The 17,967-nt window shown below is 45.4% G+C and overlaps 1 protein-coding gene across 5 annotated transcripts in view; it reads right to left on the bottom strand.

Annotated features, from left to right (window-relative positions):
* LIFR (LIF receptor subunit alpha) overlaps positions 1-17,967 on the bottom strand; it is a 133,356-nt gene that overhangs the window by 29,573 nt on the left and 85,816 nt on the right. For 3 of the 5 annotated variants that reach the window (XM_056546174.1, XM_056546202.1, XM_056546180.1), the window contains exons 3-9: positions 17,721-17,829; positions 15,844-15,992; positions 12,046-12,206; positions 7,322-7,496; positions 5,167-5,430; positions 2,750-2,882; positions 715-881 (exon numbers count right to left, since the gene is read on the bottom strand). In XM_056546174.1, the coding sequence (XP_056402149.1) occupies positions 715-881; positions 2,750-2,882; positions 5,167-5,430; positions 7,322-7,496; positions 12,046-12,206; positions 15,844-15,992; positions 17,721-17,829 (1,158 nt within the window). Of the gene's footprint in view, positions 1-714; positions 882-2,749; positions 2,883-5,166; positions 5,431-7,321; positions 7,497-11,455; positions 11,688-12,045; positions 12,207-15,843; positions 15,993-17,720; positions 17,830-17,967 lie in introns of those variants that run through there. The other 2 variants (XM_056546191.1, XM_056546213.1) reach the window with 2 other exon arrangements.

The following is a 17,967-nucleotide window of genomic DNA, read 5'->3' as shown; positions in this document are numbered from 1 at the left end:
GGCCCTGCGGTCGACCATAATCAGACCCGGAGCGAACACGCTCCAGGGACTGATTACAAACGGGGTGCCACGTGCATGATCCCGGGCGTCCCCAGCTGTGGGACTCCCGCCATCAGGCATCTTATCCCCTATCCTTTGGATAGGGGATAAGATGTGTAAGCATCGGAGAACCCCTTTAAGTAATATGACATTTTTTAATAAAGTCGCATTCCATTGTCCATATTACACCCGTTAGACCGTGTCCTTCTGCCGTAGTTACATTAAAGGGGTATTCCAGGAAAAAACATTTTTTTTTTTATATCACCTGGCTACAGAAAGTTAACCAGATTTGTAAATTACTTCTATTAAAAAATCTTAATCCTTCCAATAATTATCAGCAGCTGAAGTTGAGTTGTTCTTTTCTGTCTGGCAACAGTGCTCTCTGCTGACATCTCTGCTTGTCTCGGGAACTGCACAGAGTAGAAGAGGTTTGCTATGAAGATTTACCTTTACTCTGGACAGTTCCCGAGACAGGTGTCATCAGAGAGCACTTAAACAGGAAAGAACAACTCAACTTCAGCAGCTCATAAGTACTGAAAGGATTAAGATTTTTTTAATAGAAGTAATTTACAAATCTGTTTAATTTCCTGGAGCCAGTTGATATATAAAAAAAAGTTTTTCCCTGGATAACCCCTTTAAGGGGAGGAGTCTCTCAGTGTGAGAGCCCACACTTACTTCTTTCAGTGACGTTTATAGCCAGGGAAGTATTTGAAGTTCCTAAAGGATTTCTAGCCAGGAGCAGGAATTCGTGAAGTTCCTGTTCCTTCTTTATATCGTAGCTGCAGTTGAATTCGTCCTGGTCTTCATTATATCCTAAACACGTAGTGTTAACCCCTGAGAACCTGAAATTTTAATGAATAGTTGTATTATCAAAGAATACAATCCTTCCCCAAAAGATACAGTATGGGAAAAATAAATGCCACCATACATCGACCCATTGGCCACAGTCACATCTACTACTTGCTATATGCCATTCCTAAGCTGGATTCATATCACGTTTGGGCTAGGGATCGACCGATTATTGGTTTGGCCGATATTATCGGGGGATATATACAATTTTGGATGTTATCGGTATCGGCAATTACCTTGTCGATAATCCGATAATGCCCCGCCCCCACCGCACGCCACCCCATTGCCTCCCCCTTCCCCGGTTTTATAATTACCTGTTGCCGGGGTCTGGGGCCCACGCTACTTCTTGCTCCTGCTGCGTCACGCTGTGTGCTGCGCAGCGCAATGACGAGTGACATCCTCACACAACGTCACCGTCAGTGCGCACAGTGACAGCGCAGGACGGGAGCCAGAAGTAGCGCGGGCCCCGGACCCCGGGAACAGGTAATTATAAAACCAGGGATGGGGGCGGCAATGGGGCAGCGGCGGTGGGGGCAGAAATGGGGCAGCGGCGGCAATGGGGCAGCGGCGGTGGGGGCGGCAATGGGGCAGCGTGCGGTGTGGGTCAGGGGTCAGTGGCGTGCGGTGCGGGTCTGGGGTCAGCGGCGGTGGTTGGGAGGACCCCCGGACAGGCAGGGGGAGAGAAGCGGGTGGCGGCGGAGGTCTCTGGCCCAGCAAAAGCCGCTGCAGTTCATTGATTTAAAGCGCCCACTTTAAATCAATGATCTGCAGCGGCTTCTTCAGGGCCGGGGGGGTGGAGAAATAGCCGATAACTTATACCGGAATATCGGTTTAAGTTATCGGCTATCGGCCAGAAAGGTCACAGATTATCGGTATCGGCCCTAAAAAAAATCAATATCGGTCTATCCCTAGTTTGGGCTCCCCAGCCACATATCTGTGTTCAAGTCGATAGGGGCATCATTCAACTCAATGACCCCAACGTAGTCATCTAGCACTTCATTCCGGGGTCTTTTGCAAGTATAACTCAGTTTTGGCTCAGCCAAAAAAAAAAAAAAAAAAAAAAAAAAAAACGTGGATGGCTTTTTTGGCTCAGCCAAAACTCATCACCGCTCAAAAAAATGATCTGAATATAGTCACTAGGTGACTACGTTCGGGTCATGGAACTGAATAGAGCCTGTGCAGATCAGAGTACGGATACGTCGGTCGGCAGCCAATTTTGAGATTTTGCTAACGCACCCGTGTCTTGGAGGAATCAATGGTGATTTAGGCCTCGGAATATTTGCGGAATGTCCACACGGAAACACAAGCAGACACACGCCACCTCTATAGACGGCAATGAATTTCAGAGCGGATTCCACCGAAAAGATTAACATGTTCTCGCGTGGAAAAGACGCCGTGTCCACGGTGCTGCAGAATTCCCATTGAAAACAAGGTGAACTCCGCTGCAACGGAATTGACAAGCGGAATTTATTCTGCTGGGATATTCCGCCGCGTGAACATACCCTTAGACTGTATGGTTACATATGCACTAGAGCCCCCTGTTGCTGCACACAATGCTATTTCACCCATCACAATGGCGGACAGCATAGATTAACCAGATGGACACCACTACAAGTCCATGGGGCACACCGGTTGCCCCCCAGCATCTAATGTGTGTGATGGACTCTGCACTGCGTCGCTATTTCAGTCACATGTGAACGGAGGGATTTTTAAATTTTTTTTTTTTTTGTGGTGGTCACATTATTATAAGAGAATGTCAAACAAGGATTTTTCTTTATTCTTCGTACAAAAAATAACTTAAAGGGGTAAGATGTCTGTGGGCGGAGCACTCCCTTAAAAGAGCCGATTCTTCTACTTTTACCTTTCATATAGAGTGTATTTTGTCCCACGGTCCACACCGTACAGTCCAGTGTCTCTACCTGCTTTCCAGGTACAATTGATCACCTTAAGGTGCCGAGCTTCACAGCTAAGACCCTGGGGCTTGTCTGGGGGATCTACAAGAGAAGAACTCAGTATTACTACATCTTGTTTAGCCTTTTTTTTTTACCATTGTATTGTTTTATCTTTATCTAGATCCTAGGTCTTCAGATGGAGTACCTGCAGCTGTTGCAAAACTACAACACCCAGTATGCCCGGACAGCCGTTGGCTGTCCGGGCATACTGGGAGTTGTAGTTATGCAACGGCTTTAAGTCCACAGTTTGGAGACCACTGCCCTATATTATTATATTTAATTTTTTTTTTTTTTTTTTTTTTTTTACAGATTTGTAAATTACTTCTATTAAAAAATCTTAATCCTTCCAATAATTATCAGCTGCTGAAGTTGAGTTGTTCTTTTCTGCCTGGCAACAGTGCTCTCTGCTGACATCTCTGCTCGTCTCGGGAACTGCACAGAGTAGAAGAGGTTTGCTATGGGGATTTGCTTCTACTCTGGACAGTTCCCGAGACAGGTGTCATCAGAGAGCACTTAGACAGAAAAGAACAAATCAACTTCAGCAGCTCATAAGTACTGAAAGGATTAAAGATATTTTATAGAAGTAATTTACAAATCTGTTTAAAGGGGTATTCCAGGAAAAAAACTTTTTTTTATATATATATATATATATCAACTGGCTCCAGAAAATTAAACAGATTTGTAAATTACTTCTATTAAAAAATCTTAATCCTTTCAGTACTTATGAGCTGCTGAAGTTGAGTTGTTCTTTTCTGTCTAAGTTCTCTCTGATGACGTCTGTCTCGGGCATTGTCCAGTGTAGAAGAAAATCCCCATAGCAAACCTCTTCTAATCTGTGCAGTTCCCGTGACAAGCAAAGATGTCAGCAGAGAGCACTGTTGCCAGACAGAAAAGAACAACTCAACTTCAGCAGCTGATAATTATTGGCAGGATTAAGACTTTTTAATAGAAGTAATTTACAAATCTGTTTAATTTTCTGGAGCCAGTTGATATATATAAAAAAAAGTTTTTTCCTGGAATACCCCTTTAACTTTCTGGAACCAGTTGATATATTAAAAAGTTTTTTCCTGGATAAACCCTTTAATGTCACAAGAAACTGTACCAGTACTACTCCTATTATCCAGCAGGGGTCACTACCACTCCAATGCAAAATATGGCAACATAATACCAGTAGTCTCGTACAGTGAATGGAGTGGAGGCTGATCATGGATTCTTGTGATCAGTAGGGACCCCCCGCAGTCAGACCTCAAGGGATCAGCTAGTGATATTCTATCCCGTTAATGGGAATAATTTTTAATCTAGCGACAACTCCTTAAAGAAGAACTATAGCAAATATTAACTTATCACCTATCCACAGGATCTTCAGTGAGAGAGAAGGGGTCCTGTCCCAGAGATCACGGGGGATTCCCAGTGGTCGGACCACCTGCGATCAGCTTCTTATCCCCTATCCTGTGAATAGGTGATAAGTTAAAGGAAAACGGTCACCCGTTCACCTGCACTATACCCGATACACCAGGTCATAGTGCGGGTGAACAGGAGACCGATGCGGGGTCTTGGACTGCTATACCCTCTCTTCCAGTGCTGACTTGAGCTTTGAGGCGGGCCCGCCGGCTGGATTTAAATTTTCCTAAGTGCTGGTCATGTGAGCACTCGTGCCTACTAAGCGCTCACGTGACCGGCGCTTATGAATATTTAAATCCAGCCGGCGGGCCCGCCTCAAAGCGCAAGTCAGCACTGGAAGAGCGGGACCTTCAGAGTAGTGGGTCTCCGGACTGCAGGTAGGTATTGCAGTCCAAGACCCGGCATCGGTCTCCTGTTCACCCGCACTATAACTCGGTGTATCGGGTTATAGTGCGGGTGAATGGGTGAACATTTTCCCTTTACTTTCGCTGGAGTACTCCTTTAAGTCACAATGGAGCACAAGCATGTACCCCCAGGAACGCTTTATTTGCAGCTCTCTCAGAGATGCATGGAGGGGCGTGTCAGCCACAGATTTGTGCCGTGGTCAACATACTGCATTCATGCAGAGAGCCGAGGTGCCGGGAGATCACAAGTGGGGGGGGGGGGGGGGGGATCACAAGGGGAAGGGGGGGGGGGGGGGGGGGGGAATACGTTTTTATTGATACTGCACTACTCATTTAAACAGTACTTAACATGTGTCATTGACTGTTCAGGGCAGGTGTCATGGCAGCCCGAGGTCTGTATTAGGACTCTGTGGCTGCCATGACTGACTTACCGGTACAGTCTAGTGGTAGGTTGTATTGGAAAATCTTCTATATAATGGATCAATGAATCTTAAGCACCATACAAAGAAAGGCTCACTTACATCCCACAAACACAACAGTTCCGGTGACATACGGCTCCTCATGGGTGGAGCAGAAGATATTGTCTCCGCTGGAGTCGGACTGCTGGAGATTGTGTAACCGGATCCCGCTGCTGCTGTTCCCCAGTGGGATAAGTGGTAACAGATTGGACTTGAAATGAATAGATTGGATTTTACTTTGGCTATCTACATTACAGCAGAAGTTCACGTCTGAGCCGACGGCGACTACTATATCTTCAGGAAAAAAACTCACTTCACCCCTGCTTCCTGCAACAAATAGAGAGGACAGGGAGAGGTTACCACTAAATCCGGTCAAATCTGCAAGTTTTATCATTTCACATTCTCTTTATACATCTGTTTTTCTGTAAGGCTCCATGGGTGTCACATCGATTTAGGTCAGTGCTCCCTAACTTGAGGTTCACCAGCTGTTGCTATACTACAACAGCATTTTAAAGGGGTTTTCAGCAAAATGTAACCGACCCCCTATCCACAGGATTAGAGATAAGTAACTTATCGCGGGGGGGGGGGTCCAACCGCTGAGACCCCCCGCGATGTCCAGAATGGGACCCTGGCTCCCAATGACACATACTCCATTAAATTCTATGGAAGCCCTGAAGAGAGAGCAAAGTACAGCACTTGGCCATCTACAGTGCTTCTATAGACATTAATGGAGCATGTGTCATCTACTGTACGCGCTCCCCACTGAGAGCTGAAGTACTGTTGAGGAAATCGCGGGGGGGGGGGGGGGGGATTTGGGGCTGGGGGGTTCCACTGGTTGGAGCCCCCACAATCAGCTACTTACCCCTTTATCCTGTAAATAGGGGATAAGTTAGTTTTCGCAAGACAAGGTATTTATTCTGATTGGGTGACTGTTACTAGTGGGGTACCACAGGGGTCAGTCTTGGGTCCTGTTCTATTTAATATATTCATTAATGACCTTGTAGAGGGGTTGAATAGTAAAGTAGCAATATTTGCAGATGATACTAAACTCTGTAAAGCAGTAAACACTAGAGGACAGTGCACTGTTTATAGTGGATAACACAATAGAGGGCAGTGAACTGTTACAAATGGATCTGGATAGGTTGGATGTTTGGGCTGGGAAGTGGCAGATGAGGTTCAACACTGATAAATGTAAGGTAATGCACATGGGGAAGAAAAATCCGGGCTGGGATTATGTATTAAATGGGAGAACACTTGGGACGACTGACGTGGAAAAGGACTTAGGAGTCTTAGTTAACAGTAAATTTAACTGTAGTGACCAGTGTCGGGCATCTGCTGCCAAGGCAAATAAAATCATGGGGGGCATCAATAGGGGCATAGATGCCCATGACAAGGAAATAATTCTACCGCTGTACAAATCACTAGTCAGACCACACATAGAATACTGTGTACAGTACTGGGCACCAGTGTACAAGAAAGATATAGTGGAGCTTGAGAGGGTTCAAAGAAGGGCAACCAGGGTAATACAGAGAATGGGAGGACTACAGTACCCAGAAAGATTATCAGAATTGGGGTTATTTAGAAAAAAAGAAGGCTTAGGGGCGACCTAATAACTATGTATAAATATATCAGGGGACAGTACAGAGATCTCTCCCATGATCTATTTATACCCAGGACTGTATCTATAACAAGGGGGCATCCTCTACGTCTAGAGGAAAGAAGGTTTCTACACCAGCACAGACGGGGGTTCTTTACTGTAAGAGCAGTGAGACTGTGGAATTCTCTGCGTGAGGAGGTGGTCATGGTGAACTCGGTAAAAGGGTCTGGATGCATTTTTGGAGAATAACAACATTGCTGGTTATGTATCCTAGATTTATAGGGACAGAACGTTGATCCAGGGATTTATTCTGATGCCATATCTGGAGTCGGGAAGGAATTTTTAACTCGAGTATGAGGGTTTTTTGCCTTCCTCTCGATCAACTCAGTAGGGACTCATTAGGGATAGATGTTGAACTTGATGGACTCTGGTCTTTTTTCAAATATGTTACTATGTTACAACCCCTTTAAGCCTATGTTCTTCAACCGTTTGCTCTCCAGCTGTTGCAAAACTACCACTCCCAGGGCATGGTAAGTATAGTTTTGCAATTGCTGGTGAACCACAGTTTTGCGTACACTGATCTAAGAGAGTCAATGCACATCCCTCCATGTAGATCATTACCGTTGATTGTTTTGGTGGCGCTCCAGTCGCTCAGCCTTTTTTCACCATCGTAGTACTCTTCATGGACGAAGCACCGGACCCTCACTGAATGTGTTGAGCAATTTAAAGGGAAGTCCGAGGTCCAATTCCAGTGAAACATCCCGGCCTTAGCATACCAATATTCTACTAAAGTCTCCTACATAGAGAAAAGAAAGTGAGCTGAAAAATAAAACTAAGGTGCAAGATTAAAAGCCAAAGCCAATGCTCATGTGCTTGGCCCCCACTCCATTTATCCTCTATGGCAGTGGTCTCCAACCTGCGGACCTCCAGATGTTGCAAAACTACAACTCCCAGCATGCCCGGACAGCCAACGGCTGTCCGGGCATGCTGGGAGTTGTAGTTTTGCAACATCTGGAGGGCCGCAGGTTGAAGACCACTGCTCTATGGGATTTCTGAAAATTGTTCAGCGCTCAGCAATGTTTGGAAAGAGGAATTTGTAAAGCAGCTCATTAACATGTGACATTAGATAGCATAGAAGATATATCTAGCTATAATAAATATATATATATACATATACATATATATATATATATATATATATATAAATATATATTCATCATATTTTACCAGCTTTGCTTTGTGGGATAACCCCTTTAATAAAAACAAAACCTTGTGGGGGAGGGAGGAATCTAAAACTTCCCAGCTTTCTCCCTATTGATACACACTATAACAGTGTTTCCCAACCCATATATGAAAGAATGGCGACTGGTGCACTGTGAAGACGGACTAAAAGTCCCAGGGTGCTCAGTCCTCAAGGCCCGACCACGGACACAGAAATCGAAACAAAAGAAGCTGGCGGACGGTACTCCAGTAGATTAGTAGTGAAATAAAGTGTTTACTTACCCATCCAATACAAGAATATGTGACGCTTCATCTACAGCGGTACAATGCTCTTTAAAGGGGTACTCCACTGCTCCAGCGTTAGGACTAGGGATGTCCCAATACCATTTTTTAAAGACCAAGTACGAGTACCGATATTATTTTTAAGTACCGTACTTGCTGATACCAATTACTGATACTTTTTTCAATGTCACGTGACAGAGTTTTTTTTATTTATTTCTCTCTTTAATGCGAACATTTTATTTAATTTTTTTCAGTTTTTATAAGAGAAAAGGCTTTTTTATATTTATATTATATCTATATATATATATATATATATATATATATATATTTAAAAAAAAAAAAAAAATATATATATATATATATATATATATATATATATATATATATATATATTTTTTTTTTTTTTTTTTTTTTTTTATTTAAACTTTTTGAAAATGGGGGTGAATTTATATTAGGGAAGGGATTAATTCACATTTATAGTTCTTATTTATTACACAATTTTTTCACAACTTTTTTAGTCCCCATAGGGGACTATTACTTGCAATCTGTAGATATGCTATGGCATAGCATTGATCAGTGTTATCAGCGCTCATTTACTACTGCCTGCCATGGATGGCTGCAGTAAAGGAGCGACGATCGGACGGCGTACAGTATGGGTCTTCAGGCCGTCCTCTCAGCTGATCAGGACACCGTGATTTCACTGTGGTGATCCCGATCAGCATCCCTGAGCTAACCGGCAGTTAATCTAAGGACTTTTAGATGCTGTGATCAACTTTGATCGCAGCGTCTAAAAGGTTAATGCGGGTCCTGGCTATAACGCGCGCTCAGCTGCAGAAAGTGCTGCATAGCTCAGGAGTGGGCACAGGGGAGTTGCGGAGAGTGCAGGCGGCTTACCGCACCTCTGTGATACCTGCCGGCGGGAGTCCCACTGGCAGGTATCGAATTAGGTATCGGGGACATTTACAGGAGTACAAGTACTCGTGCAAATGTCCAGTATTGGTCCCAATACCGATATTGGTAGTATTGGTATTGGGACATCCCTAGTTCGGACCATTTTGTTCAGAACGCTGGGTGCAGGCTGTGGTGGACGTGACATCACGACACGCCCCCTCAATACAAGTCTATGGCAGGGGACGTGCCACGCCCCCTCCCATAGACTTGCATTGAGGGGACATGGCGTGATGTCACAAGGGGCGCGGCTGTAACATCACGACCCCCGCAGCCCGCACTCTGAACAAAATGGTCCGAACGCTGGGGCAGTACCCGTTTAAGTAAGGAAGTCAATTAACAGAGGTGTGGTTCCAGAATTAAAGGGGTACTCCGGTGACATATTTTTTTTCTTAAATCAACTGGTGCCAGAAAGTTAAACAGATTTGTAAATGACTTCTATTAAAAAATCTTTACCCTTCCAGTACTTTTTAGCAGCTGTATGCTACAGAGGAAATTCTTTTCTTTTTGAATTTCTTTTTTGTCTTGTCCACAGTGCTCTCTACTGACACCTCTGTCTGTGTTAGGAACTGTCCAGAGCAGCATAGGTTTGCATTGGGGATTTTCTCCTGCTCTGTACAGTTCCTGATACGGGCATCAGGTGTCAGCAGAGAGCACTGTGGTCAAGACAAAAAAGAAATTAAAAAAGAAAATTATTTCCTCTGTAGCATACAGCTGCTAAAAAGTACAGGAAGGGTAAATATTTTTTAATAGAAGTAATTTACAAATCTGTTTAACTTTCTAGCACCAGTTGATAAAAAAAAAAAAAATGTTTTCCATCCGAGTACCCCCTTAAAGGGGTACTCCGCCCCTAGACATCTTATCCCCTAACCAAAGGATAGGGGATAAGATGTTAGATCGCCACGGTCCCGCTGCTGGGGACCCCGGGGATCGCTAATGCCGCACCCCGCTATCATTACTGCACACAGCGAGATCGCTCTGCACATAATGACGGGCAATACAGGGGCCGGAGCATCGTCACGTCACGGCTCCGCCCCTCGTGACGTCACGGCCCGCCCCCGTCAATACAAGTCTATGGGAAGGGAGCGTGGCGGTCGTCACGCCCCCTGCCATAGACTTTCATTAAGGGGATGGGCCGTGATGTCATGAGGGGCGGAGCCGTGACATCATGCTGCTCTGGCCCCTGTATCGCCCGTCATTACGCACAGAGCGAACTCGCTGTGTGCAGTAATGATAGCGGGGTGCCGCAGCGGCGATTCCCGGGGTCCCCAGCAGTGGGACCGCGGCAATTCAACATCTTATCCCCTATCCTTTGGCTAGGGGATAAGATGCCAGGGGCGGAGTACCCCTTTAAGTGCATAAAAATGTTAACATTTGTAATATACAATATAGGTGTAATATACAAAATCCCAATATAGTACATACAGTGCATGGTACATACATGAAAACATATTCAATAGTCCTCCTGATCTTTGATAAATCACAGTGATCTGTAGTAAATCTTATGTGAAAAGTGCAGCAGTGATTTGCATATGTCATTTATATATACAAACCGGGAGCGGCGTAGGACTCGCCAAATTATGAAGACCGCGCTTATTAGTCCTGTGTGTAAACAAAGAAACCGCGCAGATGCGGAAGCCAGTCATCAGCTCCCCGCCGGCATTACACTGAGCTATGGGGCAGATGGCAGAGGACGCCATCTTACTAAAGGGCAAGCCTATACAGTGGTCCCTCAAGTTACAATATTCATTGGTTCCAGGATGACCAGTGTATGTTGAAACCATTGTATGTTGAGACCATCACTCTATGGAAACCTGGTAATTGAAGCCACCAAAATGTCATCCAAAAATAGGAAAAAGTGAGGATTAAACAAAAATAAGTAGATAACTAATATAGATAAAGCAAATCCTTACATATAAAAGTAAGAAAGAGCTGCTGGGAGCTGTAATCACTGTCTAGGTCAGTGTTTCCCAACCAGGGTGCATCCAGCTGTTGCAAAACTACAACTCCCAGCATGCCCGGACAGCCGTTGGCTGTCCGGGCATGCTGGGAGTTGTAGTTTTGCAACAGCTGGAGGCACCCTGGTCGGGAAACAATATTTTATGTAGGGGACAGGAGCTTCTTCAGGGTCCTATACAGTACACCCAGTGTCCCAAATGGAGCCGCCCTTACTTGGTGTCCAAAGGAGCAGCTAACCCTGGCACAGGTAAGGAGTAGCACAGAACTTGTAGTTCCTCCCTGTACTGTAGGGGGCGCTACCAGACACCAGTCAGTGCATACGCTTCAGTAATAGAGGTGATTTACCAGTAAAATGCCCATTCTGATTGGTCCGTTCCTCCAGTTGTGACACATTTCACAGATCAGGACTGTCTGTACATTGTATGTTGAGTCTGGTTTCAAGTTATGATGGTCCAGAAAAGACCATTGTATGTTGAAACTATTGTATGTTGAGGCCATTGTAAGTTGAGGGATCACTGTACACTGAGTGGCACGGGCCGTGTATCACCGCATGGACGTTGCACTAGCCATCCGTGACGCTGAAATGTCGCTATATAATTCTCTATAACACTTTGGGGAGATTTATCAAAACCTGTTCAGAGGAAAAGTTGCCCAGTTGCCCATAGCAACCAATCAGATCGCTTCTTTCATTTTCAACAGGGCCTCTGCAAAATGAAAGAAGCGATCTGATTGGTTGCTATGGGCAACTGGGCAACTTTTCCTCTTTTCCACCTTCTTTTGTTTAGTGTTTCCCGACCAGTGTGCCTCCAGCTGTCCGGGCATATTAGGAGTTGTAGTTTTTCAACAGCTGGAGGCACACTGATGGGGAAACACTGCATTATAAAGCACGTATATCCGTAATATTTATATACAGCTTTTCCCACGTGCGAACGTACATTTTTCGCCAGTATGTCTTCTCCGCGCAGCACATTCATCTCACAGGTCACCTTCACCCCATCCAGCATGGAGGTGGAGTTCACCGTCCACTCCACAGACAGCAGGTCAGACTGATAGTCGGCAACCAAGGAGTTAATCTCCGGCGGGTACGGAACGTAAGCTGCAAGAGACGGATACAAACACTTAGTACAGACTCCAGGAACGTAACACGCGCCAAAGAAAACGATCGTCCGTCATGTCCATCTCGCTAATGAAATCACGGACAGGAAAACCCTACTAATCGGCAGAACAGGCTCCGGATGCAACAGGAAGGAGGGTTAACCCATTCACTGCTGGACAAGAGATGACTCAACATGTTTACGAGGAATCGCCAAGAACGCAGATTACAGACCGGAGAAGGCCCGACCAAGAGCGCTATGGGGGGGGGGGGGGGGTCTAAGAAACAGCCCCTCACCACATCGTACACTGAGTACATCTAACAGGCGACCGCACAGCCGCACTCGCTCTCCATTTATATTCATTGGGGTCTTTCAGCTATTGTGCTATGATGAGGCATGAACAGCGCAATTTTAAGAAATGGTCCCATGTCTAGATGTTGTTGTTATATACTTGTGAGGGCGCCCCCAGCTGTTACATACTTGTCAGTAGCCCCATTTTTTGCTGTTAGGGCCTATACACACTACTTATTTTCCGCTCGGAAAAATACGGTGCAGGAGCCTCCCATTATTCTCAATGGGATTCTGCTGCACCATTCACGCTAGCGAATTACCACGCCGGACATTCTGTAGCTGAAATTCCAGACCATTGGCACAATCCGCTCTGAAATGCATTGCCATCTAGTGAGATGGTGCAGTCCTAGTGCCAGCTTGCTTTGCCGGCGCCCACTACAGGCAGAATCTCCATCTAGAATATATCTGGGCGGAGATTCTGTAGTGTAAATACGCCCTTATATAACTTTAAACCCCCCGCCGCTAAATACTTGTCAGTATGACCCCCCCCCTGCTATATAGAGTACTTGGTATAAGGTGCCTCCTGCTGTTCCACACTGGTTAGGGTGCCCCTTGGTGATACATACATTTTTTAGGTTTGTTCCCTAGTGTTACATAATGGATCATTTCGCTTCCACTGTTACATACTTGTTAGGGCCCCCTCTCCTGTTACATACTTGGTATAGGGCACCCTCTCCTGTTACATACTTGTTAGGGCACCCTCTCCTGTTACATACTTGTTAGGGCCCCCTCTCCTGTTACATACTTGTTAGGGCACTCTCTCCTGTTACATACTTGGTATAGGGCACCCTCTCCAGTTACATACTTGTTAGGGCACCCTCTCCTGTTACATACCTGTTAGGGCACTCTCTCCTGTTACATACTTGGTATAGGGCACCCTCTCCAGTTACATACTTGTTAGGGCACCCTCTCCTGTTACATACCTGTTAGGGCACTCTCTCCTGTTACATACTTGGTATAGGGCACCCTCTCCAGTTACATACTTGTTAGGGCCCCCTCTCCTGTTACATACCTGTTAGGGCACCCTCTCCAGTTACATACTTGTTAGGGCACCCTCTCCTGTTACATACCTGTTAGGGCACTCTCACCTGTTACATACTTGGTATAGGGCACCCTCTCCAGTTACATACTTGTTAGGGCCCCCTCTCCTGTTACATACCTGTTAGGGCACCCTCTCCAGTTACATACTTGTTAGGGCACCCTCTCCTGTTACATACTTGTTAGGGCACCCACTCCTGTTACATACTTGTTAGGGCACCCACTCCTGTTACATACTTGTTAGGGCACCCACTCCTGTTACATACTTGTTAGGGCACCCTCTCCTGTTACATACTTGTTAGGGCACCCTCTCCTGTTACTTGTTAGGGCACCCTCTCCTGTTACATACTTGTTAGGGCACTCTCACCTGTTACATACTTGTTAGGGCACCCTCTCCTGTTATATACTTGATATTGCACCCTCTCCTGTTACATACTTGTTAGGGCACTCTCACCTGTTACATACTTGTTAGGGCACTCTCTCCTGTTACATACTTGTTAGGGCACTCTCTCCTGTTACATACTTGTTAGGGCACCCTCTCCTGTTACATACTTGTTAGGGCACCCTCTCCTGTTACATACTTGTTAGGGCACTCTCACCTGTTACATACTTGTTAGGGCACCCTCTCCTGTTACATACTTGTTAGGGCACTCTCACCTGTTACATACTTGTTAGGGCACCCTCTCCTGTTACATACTTGTTAGGACCCCCTCTCCTGTTACATACTTGTTAGGGCACTCTCACCTGTTACATACTTGTTAGGGCACCCTCTCCTGTTACATACTTGTTAGGGCACCCTCACCTGTTACATACTTGTTAGGGCACCCTCTCCTGTTACATACTTGTTAGGGCACCCTCTCCTGTTACATACTTGTTAGGGCACTCTCACCTGTTACATACTTGTTAGGGCACTCTCTCCTGTTACATACTTGTTAGGGCACCCTCTCCTATTACATACTTGTTAGGGCACCCTCTCCTGTTACATACCTGTGAGGGCACCCTCTCCTGTTACATACTTGTTAGGGCACCCTCTCCTGTTACATACTTGTTAGGGCACCCGCTCCTATTACATACCTGTTAGGGCACCCTCTCCTGTTACATACCTGTTAGGGCCCCCTCTCCTGTTACATACCTGTTAGGGCACCCTCTTCTGTTACATACCTGTTAGGGCACCCTCTCCTGTTACATACCTGTTAGGGCACCCTCTCCTGTTACATACCTGTTAGGGCACCCTCTCCTGTTACATACCTGTTAGGGCACCCTCTCCTGTTACATACCTGTTAGGGCACCCTCTCCTGTTACATACTTGGTATAGGGCACCCTCTCCTGTTACATACTTGTTAGGGCACTCTCTCCTGTTACATACTTGGTATAGGGCACCCTCTCCAGTTACATACCTGTTAGGTATGTAACAGGAGAGGGTGCCCTAACAGGTATGTAACAGGAGAGAGTGCCCTAACAAGTATGTAACAGGAGAGGGTGCCCTAACAGGTATGTAACAGGAGAGGGTGCCCTGTTAGGGCACCCTCTCCTGTTACATACTTGTTAGGGCACTCTCTCCTGTTACATACCTGTTAGGGCACCCTCTCCTGTTACATATACTTGTTAGGGCCCCCTCTCCTGTTACATACTTGTTAGGGCACCCTCTCCTGTTACATATACTTGTTAGGGCCCCCTCTCCTGTTACATACTTGTTAGGGCACCCTCTCCTGTTACTTGTTAGGGCACCCTCTCCTGTTACTTGTTAGGGCACCCTCTCCTGTTACTTGTTAGGGCACCCTCACCTGTTACATACTTGTTAGGGTTGTCCCTAGTGTAGCAGAATTGTTACTACTGTCAGATGCTTGTTATGGCACCCCATACTGGAACATACATGTAAGGGCACCCCTTCTGCTATATATTTGTTAGGGTGCCGCATGCTTCTACATTCATATTATGGTACCCCTTCTTCATACTTGTTATGGTTGTTCCTAATGTAGCATAATTGCTAAGGTTCTTTCCACTGCTAAATACATACTAGGGTTGTTACATGCTTGTCGGGGTGCCCCCTGCTGTAACATACCTGTAATGAGTGGAACACGGTGATTACAAATAAATAAATAAATAAAAGCAGGCCAAAATATGTCTTAAAAGAGTCAAAAACATTAGTAGCATTTCTGGGACATCCTGAGGGGTCCAGACCCCTCAAAAAGACGCCCAACCACATTCAGCCAAGTGAAGCAGCTCATGATGACTGTGCAGGAAACTTACGAATATCTAAGGAGGTCTTCTGGAACTGTATAGATGGGTTCCCCGGAATGTCTTTGGCCTCTATGTTTATATCAGACGCTGAGAAAACCGGAAACTCCACCTTTAGTTGGTTTCCAGTTGTTCTGAAACATTGTGTTGCTATCGAGGACCTGAAATACAGACAGACTGATAGTGATCAGGGATTTCATCAAGTTTATGTTTATCAAGCCTTGTATGAAGAAAGCCAGCAAAACACTGATTTATCTGGGGGAGGAGGGGTTGTCTGTAAGCTCACAGAGCATTGTCTAGACTGGATACAATTGTCTCCACTTCTCAGCTGAGAGCAGGACTAGCTATGTACAATGTATCAGTCTGGAGTCCAGGCTGTTTAGCTCACAGAGCATTGTCTAGACTGGATACAATTGTCTCCACTTCTCAGCTGAGGGCAGGACTAGCTATGTACAATGTATCAGTCTGGGGTCCAGGATGTTTAGCTCACAGAGCATTGTCTAGACTGGACACAATTGTCTCCACTTCTCAGCTGAGGGCAGGACTAGCTATGTACAATGTATCAGTCTGGAGTCCAGGCTGTTTAGCTCACAGAGCATTGTCTAGACTGGATACAATTGTCCCCACTTCTCAGCTGAGAGCAGGATTAGCTATGTACAATGTATCAGTCTGGAGTCCAGGATGTTTAGCTGACAGAGCATTGTCTAGACTGGATACAATTGTCTCCACTTCTCAGCTGAGAGCAGGACTAGCTATATACAATGTATCAGTCTGGAGTCCAGGCTGTTTAGCTCACAGAGCATTGTCTAGACTGGATACAATTGTCTCCACTTCTCAGCTGAGAGCAGGACTAGCTATGTACAATGTATCAGTCTGCAGTCCAGGCTGTTTAGCTCACAGAGCATTGTCTAGACTGGATACAATTGTCTCCACTTCTCAGCTGAGAGCAGGACTAGCTATGTACAATGTATCAGTCTGGAGTCCAGGATGTTTAGCTCACAGAGCATTGTCTAGACTGGATACAATTGTCCCCACTTCTCAGCTGAGAGCAGGACTAGCTATGTACAATGTATCAGTCTGGAGTATAGGATGTTTAGCTCACAGAGCATTGCCTAGACTGGATACAATTGTCTCCACTTCTCAGCTGAGAGCAGGACTAGCTATGTACAATGTATCAGTCTGGGGTCCAGGATGTTTAGCTCACAAAGCATTGTCTAGACTGGATACAATTGTCTCTGCTTCTCAGCTGAGAGCAGGACTACCTGTGTACAATGTATCAGTCTGGAGTCCAGGCTGTTTAGCTCACAGAGCATTGTCTACACTGGATACAATTGTCTCCACTTCTCAGCTGAGAGCAGGACTAGTTATGTACAATGTATCAGTCTGGAGTCCAGGCTGTTTAGCTCACAGAGCATTGTCTAGACTGGATACAATTGTCCCCACTTCTCAGCTGAGAGCAGGACTGGCTATGTACAATGTATCAGTCTGGAGTCCAGGCTGTTTAGCTCACAGAGCATTGTCTAGACTGGATACAATTGTCCCCACTTCTCAGCTGAGAGCAGGACTGGCTATGTACAATGTATCAGTCTGGAGTCCAGGATGTTTAGCTCACAGAGCATTGTCTAGACTGGATACAATTGTATATACTCCTCTCCTGAGAGCAGGACTAGCTATGTACACAGTTTTACTGCCTCTCAATCTAATCTTGAGTGTTCTCATTCATTACAGCAAACACATATCTTGGAAATAGTACAGAATGAAAACAATGCTGATTTATACAGAGATTAAACTTTATTTATACCAGAACACCCCTTTGATAATTGTAGCGTAAACCCCTCATATTCCTATGTGGTAGAAAACACTCAATAAGAAGAGTTTCTGATTCTTACCTGGAACAAACTTCGTAGGCGATGCTCTGATCAGCGGGGTACGGGGTGTCCCATCGACAGGACATGTTCTCAAAATCATGCGTCACACAATACAAGTTCTTGAAGAAATCTGAAAAAAAATGTAAATACCAAACCATGAACAAGGTGAGAGCCCAGAGAGTACTGTTATATGGAAGCATGGTTTTCATTGTTATATAACTGCAGAGCTGATTGATAACACCGTCCTATCATGGCGCACCACAGACTC

The sequence above is a fragment of the Hyla sarda genome, chromosome 1 (assembly GCF_029499605.1).
Source record: "Hyla sarda isolate aHylSar1 chromosome 1, aHylSar1.hap1, whole genome shotgun sequence".
Lineage (NCBI taxonomy): Eukaryota > Metazoa > Chordata > Amphibia > Anura > Hylidae > Hyla > Hyla sarda.
This window is presented reverse-complemented; position numbering and strand designations above follow the sequence as displayed.